Genomic DNA, 13,846 nt, shown 5'->3' on the forward strand with positions numbered 1-13,846 from the left:
TTTTATTACTAAAATTACTCGTATTTGCTCAATAAATCTTAATTCATGTCTAGCCAAACAGACACTGCAGATTGCCTTGAAAGTAGTCCAGCAGCTCGTCCAGATAGCTACCAAAGCCATCAAAGTCCAGCAGATCGCTGCCATTGCAGTCCTGTTCATACATCTCGTTTAGCTTCGATATGTCTTTGTCGGACAGGCCGCGTCGTTGGCCCAGCGAGGCGTAGGGATCCTAGTTAACATCAAAAAATTATAAAATTACGTGCAAAGCATATTCTATTTGGAATGGTAATATGATTGAATCGTATCACATTTGTTTAATATAACCTTCTAATTTCTTCTCATTGAAATACTTTTAACCGCAAGCATGAAATCCTTTAGGACTGATTTAAATGAGAAGTGCATAGAAGGGCATTAGATAGAAATATACATGTAATCTGCTGCAAAATTATTCATTCTCATATATTTTTTTGCTCTCTCTGTCTCTCGTCTCCCCCTCTGATTATTTCTGTTGCTATTCCATTATCTCCCTCACTTACTCTCTCGCTCTCTCTTTCTGGCTTACTCATTCTCTCTATAAAATCGCTCTCTCTCACTCTATGCCTGTCTTCATGTCTCTCTCTCTCTCTCTGTCTCTTCTATCTCGTTCTCTATCTCTCGTCCTCTCTTACAAACTCTCGCTCACTCGATTACTTTGTCTCTCTCTCTCTCTCTCTCTCTGACTTAATTTTTCTCTCTTTCACAATTATCATCTCCCTCTTTATATTTGGCTTTCTCTTTCGCTGTCTTTTTCTCTCTCACTCTCTCCCTCTCCCTCTCTCACTGCATTTCTCTGCCTCGTTATCTTTGTCACCATCGCTCTCTCTCTTCCTTTCTTACTCTCTCCCTTATTGTCTTGCTCTTGCGTTGCTTGCCACTGCTCTCACCCACTCTCAATATATTTTTTATATGAGAAATATTAAATAAGTCACATTCCAATGCTAGTTTATTTTTCTTCTTCTTCAATTTAATTCTATATGCAGATGTGGATGCTTTGAGGATGAAATTGAACTTTGTTGCACTGATGGATTTTAGAAGTTGAGCTAGAAATTGCTTACCAGTGGCTCAATGGTTGCCTTTCCATTCTTGCTGAATGCTAGTGAGCTGTAGTGCATGACGCTCTGGTAGTCGTACTCGACGCCAAAGTTGGTGATGTGGGTGCGTGCGTACTTGTTGAAGTTGTGGGCATGGCCGTCCAAGATATTCTCCCAGTTGATCTTCACATACTCGTCGCGCTCCGTGGCGCTCTGCTGATGGTAGAAGCCCAGAGCGTGCAGCAGCTCGTGTACGACCACACCGTGAGTGACACATTTGGGCGTATTGAGATTCAGTATTTGGCCGCCTTGACGCCGGCCGACGCTCGACCAGCAGCCGGAGTAGTTGCCCTTGATGAGCAGCCAGTGCTTGTCGCCCTTTTCGTACGGCCGGAAGCGTATGCAGGTGCGTTCGTGATATTCCTTGAATGCCTTCAGTATGACCATTGTCTGGTTGGCCGCTGTGCCAAATCACCTTTCAAACTTCAATTATCGCTATTAAGGTGCCTATGCTTGGCTACTCACTGAAGTCCTCGGCGTCTATGTAGAAGGGCACGCCGGCATCCGGCCACGTTTGTCGCTCGTTCAGCAGTCCATTGCGCAACAGCTCGCGATGTAGCATGATGTCGCCCTCGAACAGGCCGCTGTGTTCCCAAATGTTCGTGTCGCTGTTCTCCGACCAGAAGTCAAATGCGGCACCTGCAAGAACCAAGTGCTATAGCTACCACACGGAAGACATGGCCACGATGCGTACATACTGTTGTGCCGGCGCAGCATTTGCATGTTGGCGCCCCAGCGTGGAGGTGGCGGCACAGCCGGCTCGAAGCGTCCCATGGCTGCGACCATGCCAAGGCTCAATGCCAGCCAGTGAACGATAAGCGCGCGTCTCGGCATTGTTTGGCCAAAAGAAACACCTTCCCGAGCGTCCCAACGCTTTTATATTTGTCGACCGTGTGGCATGGGCTGGCGACAAAGCGACAATTGAAAGTAATTGAGCACTGGCAATTGGTCGGTGCCCACGACGCTAATACCATCGCCCACGCTGCTCGAATCATGCATAACGGATTTATGCTACCCTCACTGCAGGCGGTCATCCAAGCATTCCCATTCAGCTTGCCACTCTGAGATTATAGACAATTTCTGAATGAGCTTAACACCTCTTCGATCGAATCGTAAGCTTAAAGTATTTTGAAGAATTTTTCAATTTTTATCCTACCAAAACCAAAAACCCTTCTTATCTCTATCATTGAATATGAGCTGAATACTAGCTGTATATGAGCTGATTAAAGCTGAATATGTGCTAAACATGAGCTGAATATGAACTGAATATGAGCTCAATAGGAGATGAATATGAGCTGAATATGAGCTGAATATGAGCTGAATAAGAGATGAAAGCGAGCTGCATATGAGCTGGATATAAGCTGGATATACAATGAAAATTAGCTGAAGAGGAGATGAATATGAGCTGATTAAAAGCTGAATATGAGCTGAATATGAGCTCAATAGGAGATGAATATGAGCTGATTAAAAGCTGAATATGAGCTGAATTTGAGCTGAATATGAGCTCAAGTTCCTAACGACTTGGCTAGGATAACATCTACTAGGCTCTCCTTGTATAGGAGCTGAAAATGGATTTTTAAGAATTTGTAGGCTGTTTAAAGGGTTTTAAGGAATTTTATACCATTTTAATGAATATTTCAGGAAGTATTGTTGGTAGTTTGTACCAGTTTACTGTTAAATTGCAATCAAATACTGAATTGGCAAACCAATTAATCAGATGATATATGTATTTGGTTTCTCTGCCCATCGTCCCTCAACTTTACTTTATCGAATACTCTTCTGCTTTAGATTGTAGAGCATTCAAGTGGCTAGGCTAAGCATATCAATCTTTTCCTTTTTCTGTTGTCTTTGTCTTTGGCTTTGTAATTGGCGTTGTGCTCTCTCTTTCAGCGCTTGCGCGCGTATTTAAATTCCCTTGTCTTTTATGGCTTTTGATTTCATATTTAACTGGGATATTGGGTTATCAGCGGCAACAAGGCGCGCATATGAAAATAGCACAGTCACCGAGCGCCAGCGACGGTGGCGATGAGCGCGTGTCGTGACACGCAACAAAATCATAAATCTATATATAGATACGTATACATGATTATATAAGGCAACGGCGTGCGTGCGTGGCTATCATGGTCTGCGTGTGCGACTTGTGCCGTTGCAATCACGCGCCCATCTCTTGGCCGTCAGAACACGAATGCATTCATCATACAAGTTGTATGTCATTTGGAAAGTTGCATGCAACATATATGTATGTTATATGGAAGTGCATGCGTTCATAAGAAATGCATATGTTATTAAATTCACGATTCTTTCACGTCATTTAGGGATCTTATAGAGTTAAGTGGGTTGCGCTCAAGTTGAAGCTAACCTTCGACTAATTCTTTATTCTTTATAGATTTAATCGACAAATTGAACTTGAATTATTAGGGCAATATAGTCTTGGGTATATGTCACTGCCTACCCACTCTATCTCTTAGCTCCGACTAGTATTAAGAATACAGGGTATAGGGCAGTGATCAGTCTAAGCAGATGTTTAGTTGCTGCATGGAACAATTTGAAATCTTTTCAGATAGTTTCAGTGGCGGCGTTGAATATAAAAGCGCTCACGTCGAGAGGTGACGTCGTGAAAGCCTAATCACCGATCGAGCAGCGACAGTGAATGGGCGATCGAAAAGTTCTTTGAACCTGTATCGGTATCGGTATCTGTATCTGTATCTGTATTTGCTAGATGTCGATTGATTGTCGCTCTGCTGATTGCTGCAGGTGTCAGCAAAAGCCAAAGCTGAACTTGATTGCCGCCGGAATGGTTTCGGTCTTGGTCTTGGTCTTGGCTTCGGTCGCGGTTGGCTACCTTCTTCGATTGAGCAATCACTGCAAGTGGCTGTCCGAGCGACTCTGGCAAAAGTGAGCACTTACCACAAACAAGTTCTCCCTTTCTCTGACCCAGACCCGCACGGCACTCTCTCAGCAGTAGGTCAGTGTAGACGAAACCAAAATATGTAGGTCGCCAAAGTACGGCCATGCGGCCATAGTTGGAACCGATGACCGTACCCATTGCCGTTGGCCACTGCACGCCCACCAGTTGGCGCACTGACCCCAGCCGCAACGGTACATTGACCCCAGAGGCCGGCATCGAACCTGCAGTTACAGGTGTTTAGCCGCCGCTACTGCTCATTTTCCACAATTGGCTCTCAGCTCTCAGCTCCCAACTCTCTCATCACCTGAGATCATATAATTACAAATTTCTATTCAATGAGAATATATTTGGTATTTAATTTCTTAAAGGTGCTCTTCTTGCTTTTGATAGTGCCCCTTCTACACAGAAGTTAAAGCTTCATAAATATCTTTTATTCACTTTTTATAGACTCGAGTCTGTTGTCTGTTGCCTTCTTTGTGTGTAGCAGACGTGGCTGAACGCTGAGCTTAGTGTATCCAGCCATATCCATCTGCCCGTCTGTATGTCCTTGATTGAACTCGTAAACATGTCAGCTAGAGACTTGCTTAGACTTAGAAGCTTTCAGGCAGCAGAAGCTTGTCCATTTGCTTTCGAAACCTAGTCGGCCATACCCGTTCAGCGGTCACTCTTCTGCTTATAGTAGAGCTTATTGAATCTAAATATTACCAAGCTAAGCTTCCGCTCCTTTGCTTACGCTCTTATTGTTAGCCTTCTTCGTCTCTGCCTTTCTATGCGATTTTCAAGGCTTCAATTAGCGTCATGTATGCTGCTTTCTAGCTGAGCAGTTTTTGCTGTGGGTTACGGGTTAAGCACATACAAGTTTCATTCTAAAATTTGAACGTTTTGCTCACTTGATCATGGATAATTGACTTTCGTGTTGCCATTGCCATTGCCATTCCGAGTGCTTGCCACACATTTCTGCATGGCATTCGGCGCGGCTGTTGCTGCACTTTCACTGGACCAGCGTGTGGCACCACTAGAAAAATTGCACCGAAATCTAAGCCAGAAGCGCTGTGATATTGAGAACATTTTGGTCATGGCAACTGGAATGGCACGAGCAGCGGATGCAGCGGCAGCAACAGCACCGCCAACACCACCAAGAGCAGCGCACCAAATACATTTGACGTACTATCTGAGATGTACTTGATCTTTGTCGAAAACTTGACATACTTTTTTTCGGTCAACAGCTGGCGGCAACGACTTCCAGCTACAATAACAACAGCAACAACAACAGGCAGCAGCAGCTCCAGCTCCAGCTTTTAGTCTTACCTCCAGTCAAGCGGCTCGGAAAATTCGAGGGAAATCGTTGGCGCTGCCGCTGCCGCTGCCGCTGCCGTTGCCTTTACTGTTGCCCCTCCCTTGCCGCCAACAGCGCTCAAATGCAATTTTCAATTGAGAAAGTTTCGCAGCCAAAGATTGCAAATTTGAGACAAGCCTCAGTCTCAGTCTTGCCAAGAGAATGCCCAACCTGCGGCCAAGTCTTTACCTAAAAATCAGCTTGGCTTTGCCAGCAGGCGCCAAGAACCAAACAAGACTCAAATATATGTCTTGACTTTTATAGGCGAATGTTTAATGTATATATATAATATATAGATGAGATACTTATATATATAAATTATGAACAATTATGAAATAAGGCGCAAGAAACCCAATTCGAAATTCTTTTGAATGTGCTTTGAGCTTACATGTTGGTATCTATAACATATATGTAGACTTCAGCTATTAGCTATCTATTTAAAAGTATTACTTAATACTAACACTTAGTGCTACTTTAGAATCTTAAGATCGGTCATACTGGCATATTACTGGGTAGGCTGCAAAAGCTTTTAGATTTGATAGATTTTTTGACAGATTTTTGCTTTTAATATTAAAATTATTAAATTTATGAATATTATTAATTAGCATTATGAATTTATTACATTTTTAAAAGTAGTTGTGCTATTTTTGGATTATATGTCCTTCAAAATAATAATCTTTAAAAAAAGTTATATTTATTTAAATGGGAAAAACAAGTGAAATTCTAACTTTTTAGCTAGGCATAAGCTGGCTTAAGCTTTGCTATACTCCTTGAACACAACTCGCATTTATATACATTTAAACCGGCCAGCATAAAACTAATATTTTGCCTTGATTTCATATATATATATATTTATATATTTATAATTAAATGTATATAGACAAATATTTCAATTGAAAATGAAGAGTGAAAAAGGCACAAACAATTTCAAACGTAGCATAAATCATTGATTTCCTTTGGCCAATTGGCAATTTGCACTGTTTTTAGTAAAGATGAGACCAGAAATAATGCAATGAACCAAAAGTTGGCGACTTATTAACGTTTTTGTATGGCTACTGGCTTAGATTTCTCCACTTCCTTTTAGCGTCGACAGCAGCAGCAGCAACAGCTACAACAAATAACAACAACATTAATAATAGCAACAACAATGCGCATCGCTGGCTGACACAAAACTGTCATCAACATATCAGCGACCGCTGAAGCCTCACAGCGAATGTCAAGTGTAACAACAGCAGCAGCAACTGCAGCAATGGCAAATTTAATCACTGCAACGCAACAGCAATAATAAAAAGTTAAAACAAAAAAATAATATAATAATGCTGCTGTTGCCAGTTTTTGTCAACAACATGTTGTTGCTGCTGCCGCGGCTGCTGCAGCTGCTGCTGTTGTTGCTGCATCTTTATAATTGACCAGAAATGTGTGCGACAACAATTGAACATGAATTTCACCCGGGCGGAAAGTCAATTGTTGAAAGGCGCCACATTTCACTGTTACGACACGAAATGCAAAGCGCAGCAACAGCAACAGCAGCACGAGCGCACGAGGCAGCAACATTTGCTTAAATGAAATCAACAGCAAACCCACAAATCCTAAAGCGAAAACCAGTTGAGGCAGTTTCCTTCCGGAATCAATTATTTTTCACTTTGCAGTTTGTTTTTTTTTTTTTTTTGTTTCACGTTCATGGTCACAAATTGTGCGCAAAAAATGAGCAAGTGCAACAAAGCACATGCAACAGTTGCCACACCAGCAACAGCAGTCAGTGTGTCAGTAGTGGATGTTGCAGCAGCAGCGTCGCCGTCGCTGTCACCGTCGTCGTCGTCGTTGTCCATGACTGACTGACTCAACTATGGCTGCAATGATTTGCAATCATCTTGTTGCTGTTGTTTGTTGTTTGTTTGTTGTTAGTTGTTTGTTGTTGCTTTTGGTTTTTTTGCCAAGTTTTTTGTTGCTGTTTTTTGTTCACTTTATTTTTATTTTCGACTACGCAGTTGCAGTTTTTGCCGCGGCTGCTGCGAGTTGCTTCCCATTCGTTGCCTTAGCGACATTTGGCTGTCTGTTGCCTGCTCGTCTGGCAGGTAGACTTTTTCCAAGAAATTTCTATCGTCACTTGAACATTATTTTAATTGGGGAAATTCATTTATTTGTTTTTATTTTATTTTTATTTTCGCAGCTGCCGCTGCGGCTGCTGCTACACGCATTTGGCGAAAGTATGCTGGCCGATGTGCACCGGCTGCCCCTTTGTGGCACAGCAACTGTCCGTGTGTGTGCCACAAATGCGTTAAAAAATATTCGAGAAAATTCAGCTGCAGCCAAGTGACATATATATAGATAGATAGATATATGTCTATATATAGATATATGTATATATATTCATTCATAGCACATCTTCTCGACTTTCTTTCGTGCTTTTGCTCCATGCGACAAATCAGAAATTTTCACAATACTTCAAAATATCAAAAATTAAAAATAATCAAACGAAATATAAAAAATGTAAAAAATACGAAAATTATAAAATATACAAAAAAAATTTAATTTATAAAATAAAATCGAATTAATTTATTTTAAATCAAAAATTTTGATTGGATTGTCAAGAACACATAAAAATTTGATACCAAAACAATAAAAAAATCAGGAATAAATAAAAAAATTTCAAAATAGTAATTAAAAAATAAACAGAAAAAAAACAAAAATAAAAAAATATTATTAATATTTTTAAAATAAAATAAAATTTAATTTTAACTGATTTATTTTAAGTGTGCAACATAGAGCATACATGAAAGCATACATTTTCGTTGTTAAAAAAAAAATCAAAAATAAAATAGAGTAAAAATAAACAAAAAAAAAAGAATTAAATTTTTTATTTTTATTACAAAAAAAACCTAATTTGATAAAAATTGAATTGAATTTAATTCATTTATTTTAAGCTACAACCACAGAAAACAAAAATATTCGTTACCAAAATAAAAAAATTAAAAAAAAAAAAATTAAAAATGTGACAAAAATGCAAAAAAAAAAATTAGATAAAATTACAAAATGAATAAAAAAACAAGGAAAATAACTAAATTTTAAAATTGAAATCGAATTAAATTTGTTAAATGTGATTATAACTGAAGTGAAATAGCCTAAGAAAATATACTATTTGTATTAGTACTATTATTTTTAATAATTTCCCATTTGCTATCAGCAATCGCAGGAAAATTCTGATAAATTTCCGGACATTTCACTGTCATGGGCGGCAGATACGAAAGACTTAGGCAACGAACTTGCTAGAAAACTTGCAACAATTTGCAAGCAGAGCGAAAGTTATCTTACACTTGATTGATTACCAACTTTCTACTCCTACGGATATTATAATATCTGCAATTTCGAATGATTCTGAGCGACACAGCCGAAGCGAAAGAGCGCACGGGTAGCGACAGCGGGAGGAGAGAGGGGGCTAGAGCTAGGCATGGACATGCTATTAAAGTTGCTGATATATTGCAGAGCGAAAGCAGAACATTTGAATTTGTACGTTAAATGAAGGCTGCAGCAATAGTTGCGGCAGCAGCAACAACAACAGCAGCTGTAGTAGCAGCAACAGCTTGATGCTCCCCTCTTGCCCGTTTACAAAATGTTAATGAACTTTGCATGCATAAATTACAACAACAAGTTAACTGCAACATCCGCCTTGAGCTGTGGCTGCTGCCGCTGTTGCACTCTCCATTAGTTTTGCATATGGCAAAGTTTTCTTTTTTTATTGCTGCTGTGCCAAATCTGCGAATGTAGGACACGAGGGGCGCTCGTTGACATTGAAGCGGATGTGGCTGTGCCTGCTGCTTCCTCTTACCTCTTACCTAACCAGCATGGGTCTCTGCTGTTGCTGTCGCTGCCAGTGTCCCACTTTTCTGTCCATCTTTGTGGCATTTTGGCGATTTGGCTAGCGTAGCGCATACGACGCGTGGGACTCGCGACCTGCGATCAGCTGTTCGTGCCTTGGCGCGCGAAGAGTGCGCTAGCTCTTTAACGACAGTCGAAACTGTTTCCTCTCTCTCTCACTCTCTCTCCCACTCACTCTCTTTCTCTCTCTCTCTCTCTCTGTCGCTGCCGACTCTCTTGAACTGCGTTGCGTCTAGGCAATGAGTACTTTTCGACTGTTTTGTCTCAAACATGTTCGAGCTGGTTGCAGCTGCTGCTCTTATCACTTGCGATTAGCTGCCACATCAAGCGTTGGCCATTCACCAGCGCGTCGTCCCGTTGTGGAGACGTGTGCGCAGCAGCCGCCACTGCAGCAGCAGTCGCAGTCAGCTCAGTAAATGTATGCCAAAGCAGGCAGCGGCATTCGGCCAGGACATGTGCGATATGTTGCTGCCAGCCAACAGGCTGGCTGTTGTCGTTGCGGCAGCAACAATCATCAAATTCATTCAGCTGCTGTTGCGCCGTCATTGCTGCTGGCTTCTAGTCGCTCGCTGTTGCGGTTGCGGTTGCGGTTGCGAGTTCAATGACATTTCACCTACTTGTATTCAAATTTGAATAAAAAATGTAATGAACTAAAAAATGCTGCTGCTGCTGCGGCTGCGGCTGCTGCTGCTGTGCCGCACGTGTCGCCAGCATTTAGATTCTATTTAGTACTTTTACTTTCTGGACGGTTTTTTTTTTTAGCAATAATCCTTAACTTGAATATGTTAAATATACAAAAACAAAAAACACAAAAAAATTGAAAACTTTCTAAAGTATGAAAAAAGATGTTAAAATTAAACAAAAACTCCGACTGCTTGTAAATTTTTGTTGCTGTTTGTGAGCAGAATCTGCAGCAGCAAAAAGAAATTTTACGGCCTATTTGAGCTGTTGCTGCTGCTGCTGTCGCCGCCTGCCTTTGAGGGCCCGTCTACGATTCTGGGCTGGCATTTAAAGTCAAATGATGATGATGATGACAATGGCGATGGCGATTCCGATGGCGCTGACGATACCCCTTGCCAGAGCCAGCTGGAGAGTGTTGCTTCTTAGGTTTTTTGGAGTTGCTTATGAGGGCAATTAAAAAGTTGTCGAGCCGCGTCGCTGGCGTTGCTGCTGTTTGTTTGTTGGCGGCTGTCGGTTGTCGTTTGTCGTTTGTCGTTTGTCCGTTGGCTGTTTGCTTGTTGTATTACAGTTGTTTGGCCAAATTTACCGTTGCCAACTTTTGACTCATTTGTAATTTGTAAAGGCCTATGGCTCGGGCTTTCTTCAACAACGATCTCTACATAACAATTGCTAGTACTGCGTACACTGCCCACAGCCCACCTGGGCGTACCATTTGCAGCAAACATTTCTACGTACGTATAAAGTTTTAATTTTTAGCATGTGCTCGAAAAGAAATTCAATTTTGGGCCTGCCTGCCTGGCTGGCACACACATTTTAAACAAGATTTGTATTTCTGTGGAGCGTCTAGGAAACTTAGCTGAAGAGGAAGTTGTGTTTGGCTAAAGGCTTGACCTACCTTTTGTACAATCCCTAACGCTTTGAGCTACTGATTTGACACACATAATAAATTCGTGGCCCAAGCCGTAATCATGTTTTAATCTAAGCTTATCACTAGTGGAAAATTTTCGAAATCTCGACACAGGCATAGCTCTGATTCTATTCAGCAAATGCCAGTGTAATCTGTAGTCAAAGATTATTTAGGGTAGCTAAAGAGTTTTCAGTGCAAAGAATCAGTTGAAGATGCGAAATGAAAGAGTGTTTTTTTTCCAAATTTCTTCTGCTTTCTATCTCCTTCTGGTACCATCACAATTAATAAGCTTTGCTCATCTGCAAGCTGCAGTTTAAGAATATAAAATATATTTTAACTTTCTTTAAAAATATGTGTTCTATATATATATATATATATATATATATATATATAGAGAGAGAGAGAGAGAGTTATGTCTACTACAAAATCTATTATATCTGTTTTGTGCTTTAAAGCAATTTTAATTTCAATTCCAGACAAATTGAGCTACGTTTAAGACAATCTATTCATTTGTGATCTGAGTGTTTTGCGCATTTGCAGCTACTAAAGTTAAGTTCTACATAAAAAATATTTGTAATAATTCTTCGAGGCTTTCATTTTGATTTATGCTGCTTCACATATAGCGCATCAGAGTTCGGCGTTAGCGCAGCATTGAGACAACGAGCGCCGATTTCTGCTGCTGTTGCTGCTCATGCTGCTGCTGCTGCTCCCAAGCACATTCATATTTTACAACTTTCGGAGATGCTTTCACTTCCATATGCCAGCAAATTGCTGGCTGCTGCTGCTGCTGCTGCTGCGGCTCACGAGCAACTTCCGTATGCAACAGCAGCAACGAGAATCAATTGCAACTGATTCGCCGATTGACTGAAATAGCATCGCTTAGCCCAAAGAACTAATTTGTTGGCTAATTGAATCAATTAAGGGGCCCAAACAAAATGCTACAAATTGTTGCTATGAATATCTATGACTCTGTGGCTGTGTGGCAATAAAAAAGCACAAATCAAAGACAAAATAATACAACAAGAAAACAGAGGCAAAGCCGAAGCAAAAGCAAAAGCAAAAGCAACAACGTGAATATTATCATTAGCATAAATAATGGTGAAAAATGAAACATACACACAGCGACAAAGCACTTGAGCGCGGCTCTCATGTGTGTGTGTGCGAGTGTGAGCTGTGTGCTCACTGCGTCTGTGTGTGTGTGTGTGTGTCTGTGTGTGTGTGTGTTCGTGTGTGTGTTTACAACACACATTTCAAAAGTCGGTGACTGTGGCACTGAGTTAGTAGTGCGTTAAGTCAACGAACGCTGCCGCGCAGACGCTGACTGCGGCCGCGATGGCAGCGGCAACAGCAACAGCAACAACAACAGCAACAGCAGCAGCAGCAGCGTCTACATTAGCGCCGGCAGCATTGCCTGTCTCTCTCTGTTTGTTGGCCTCTGCTGGGGCTGGCGCTGCTGCGGCCACGTTTGCATGGCATCGACATCGGCATCGGCATCGATGGACGCTGATGATGACGGCGTCGATGTCATCGTAATGCAAACGTAAACGCACTTACAATTTGGCGTTTTTTGGTTGCTTTCACAAACGTTGCACGTTGCTGGTTGCTGGTTGCTGGTTGCTGGTTGCTGGCTGCTGCTGTTGCTGTCGACGCGGCTCTTGCTGCCGGCATCGCCGCTAAAGTTTGCTTTTGGTTATTTGGTTTTATTTACTTTGTTTTTTTTTTTTTTTTGGCAAACTTACAAGTTTATTGAACTTTTCACAGTTCTGGGGCCAGAGCGCTCAGCTGGTCGACCGCTGGGCCCGTCATCGCCGTTGGAGCTTGTCGATGTCGTCCATAGAGCGACGTAGTCGTCGCTCGGGGGGCACGCATCGCTTGCCGCGAGACTTTCTCCGCAATCGTCATCAATTTATCAATTTCGTTTGTCTTTGCCCACTTGCTGCCCATCATCATTATCAGTCCAACCTAGTCATAGTTTTATTTCAATTTCAAATCAATTTTTAAAATTTTAAATATATGAAAATTAAAATTAAGAAATTTAGATCAATTTTATTTCGATTTTTTGTTTTTCATTTATCAATTATTGAGTTTGGTTTTTTATCTGGTCAAAACTTAATTTGCCTCAAGTCGATAATTTTTTTTAATTAAGTCAAAATATTTTTTTAGAAAAATGTCTATGCGAAAATTTTTGATGTCAAAAACTATTAAAATTCTTTCAAAATTATTTTAAAAATTTCATAAAATTTTTCTGATAAAATATTGAGCTTCACATTTTCAAAATAATTGTTTAAATAATTTTCAACATTTTAAAAATAATTTTTGCTTAAGTTAAAATAAATTAATATTGAAAAATTGGTTTTGAAAATTTGACAATTAATTTATTGTGTAATTTTCATATAATTGTTTTATTCTTAAAAATTTGAAAATTTTTGATAATATATTCGGTATCAAAATGGAATCTAAAATATTTTTTGTATTGAAAAATTGTAAGTATAAAAATTATTGAGAATTTGTATATTGAAAAACTGATAAATTTTAAAATTTAAAATTGAAAAAGCTTTTACAGAGACTTTCTATAGTAAAGACAACACATATGTTATGTTCTTCTATATATATCTCAATATCAAATTAAATAAAATCATAGCATTAGCTTGAAAGGATTTCACAGGTATACGGAACTTCAAAGCCTTCAAAAAGTAAGGTTATTCAGGCAATAACAGTGTACGGCGCATATCCTTACGTGTTCGCACGAGACCAGTGAATGCAAAAAAAAGATATATTTATATATATATCTGAAAATTAGTCGAGTGAGTGCGAATGGGAATGCGAATACAAAACGAAAGTCGCCCGACCGATTTGCAACACGTTCGATAATAATCAAAATTGAAGCACGCAATAAATAAACAAATTTTTATAATTTCACTGACTGTTCTTCTGCGTTGCCTTTTGAATGTTTTCTCAGCATTGTTAATTTTGTATTTTATGTAGTTTTTTTTTGGCGCCCGTTCTGC

The 13,846-nt window shown here is 40.2% G+C and overlaps 1 protein-coding gene across 1 annotated transcript; it reads right to left on the reverse strand.

Annotated features, from left to right (window-relative positions):
- Nucleotides 1-49: 49 nt before the first annotated feature.
- LOC111596166 (zinc metalloproteinase nas-14) lies at nt 50-2,013 on the reverse strand. The gene is made up of 4 exons (XM_023310258.2): nt 1,829-2,013; nt 1,596-1,769; nt 1,095-1,531; nt 50-229 (listed from the first exon to the last, which is right to left on the reverse strand). Exons 1-4 carry the CDS (start codon nt 1,962-1,964, stop codon nt 50-52), a joined length of 927 nt encoding a protein of 308 aa, XP_023166026.2. The 5' UTR covers nt 1,965-2,013.
- Between the last annotated feature and the right edge of the window lie 11,833 nt (nt 2,014-13,846).

The sequence above is a fragment of the Drosophila hydei genome, unplaced genomic scaffold, assembly GCF_003285905.1.
Source record: "Drosophila hydei strain 15085-1641.00,03,60 unplaced genomic scaffold, DhydRS2 tig00000379-arrow-arrow-pilon, whole genome shotgun sequence".
NCBI lineage: Eukaryota > Metazoa > Arthropoda > Insecta > Diptera > Drosophilidae > Drosophila > Drosophila hydei.

Excerpts from the sequence above, each read along its gene's own strand:
- LOC111596166 (XM_023310258.2), bottom strand. The coding sequence starts at position 1,964 with ATGCCGAGACGCGCGCTTATCGTTCACTGGCTGGCATTGAGCCTTGGC. Across the intron at positions 1,770-1,828 it reads AATGCTGCGCCGGCACAACA|GTGCCGCATTTGACTTCTGG; the intron begins GTATGTACGCAT and ends TGGTTCTTGCAG. Across the intron at positions 1,532-1,595 it reads CATAGACGCCGAGGACTTCA|CGGCCAACCAGACAATGGTC; the intron begins GTGAGTAGCCAA and ends GATTTGGCACAG.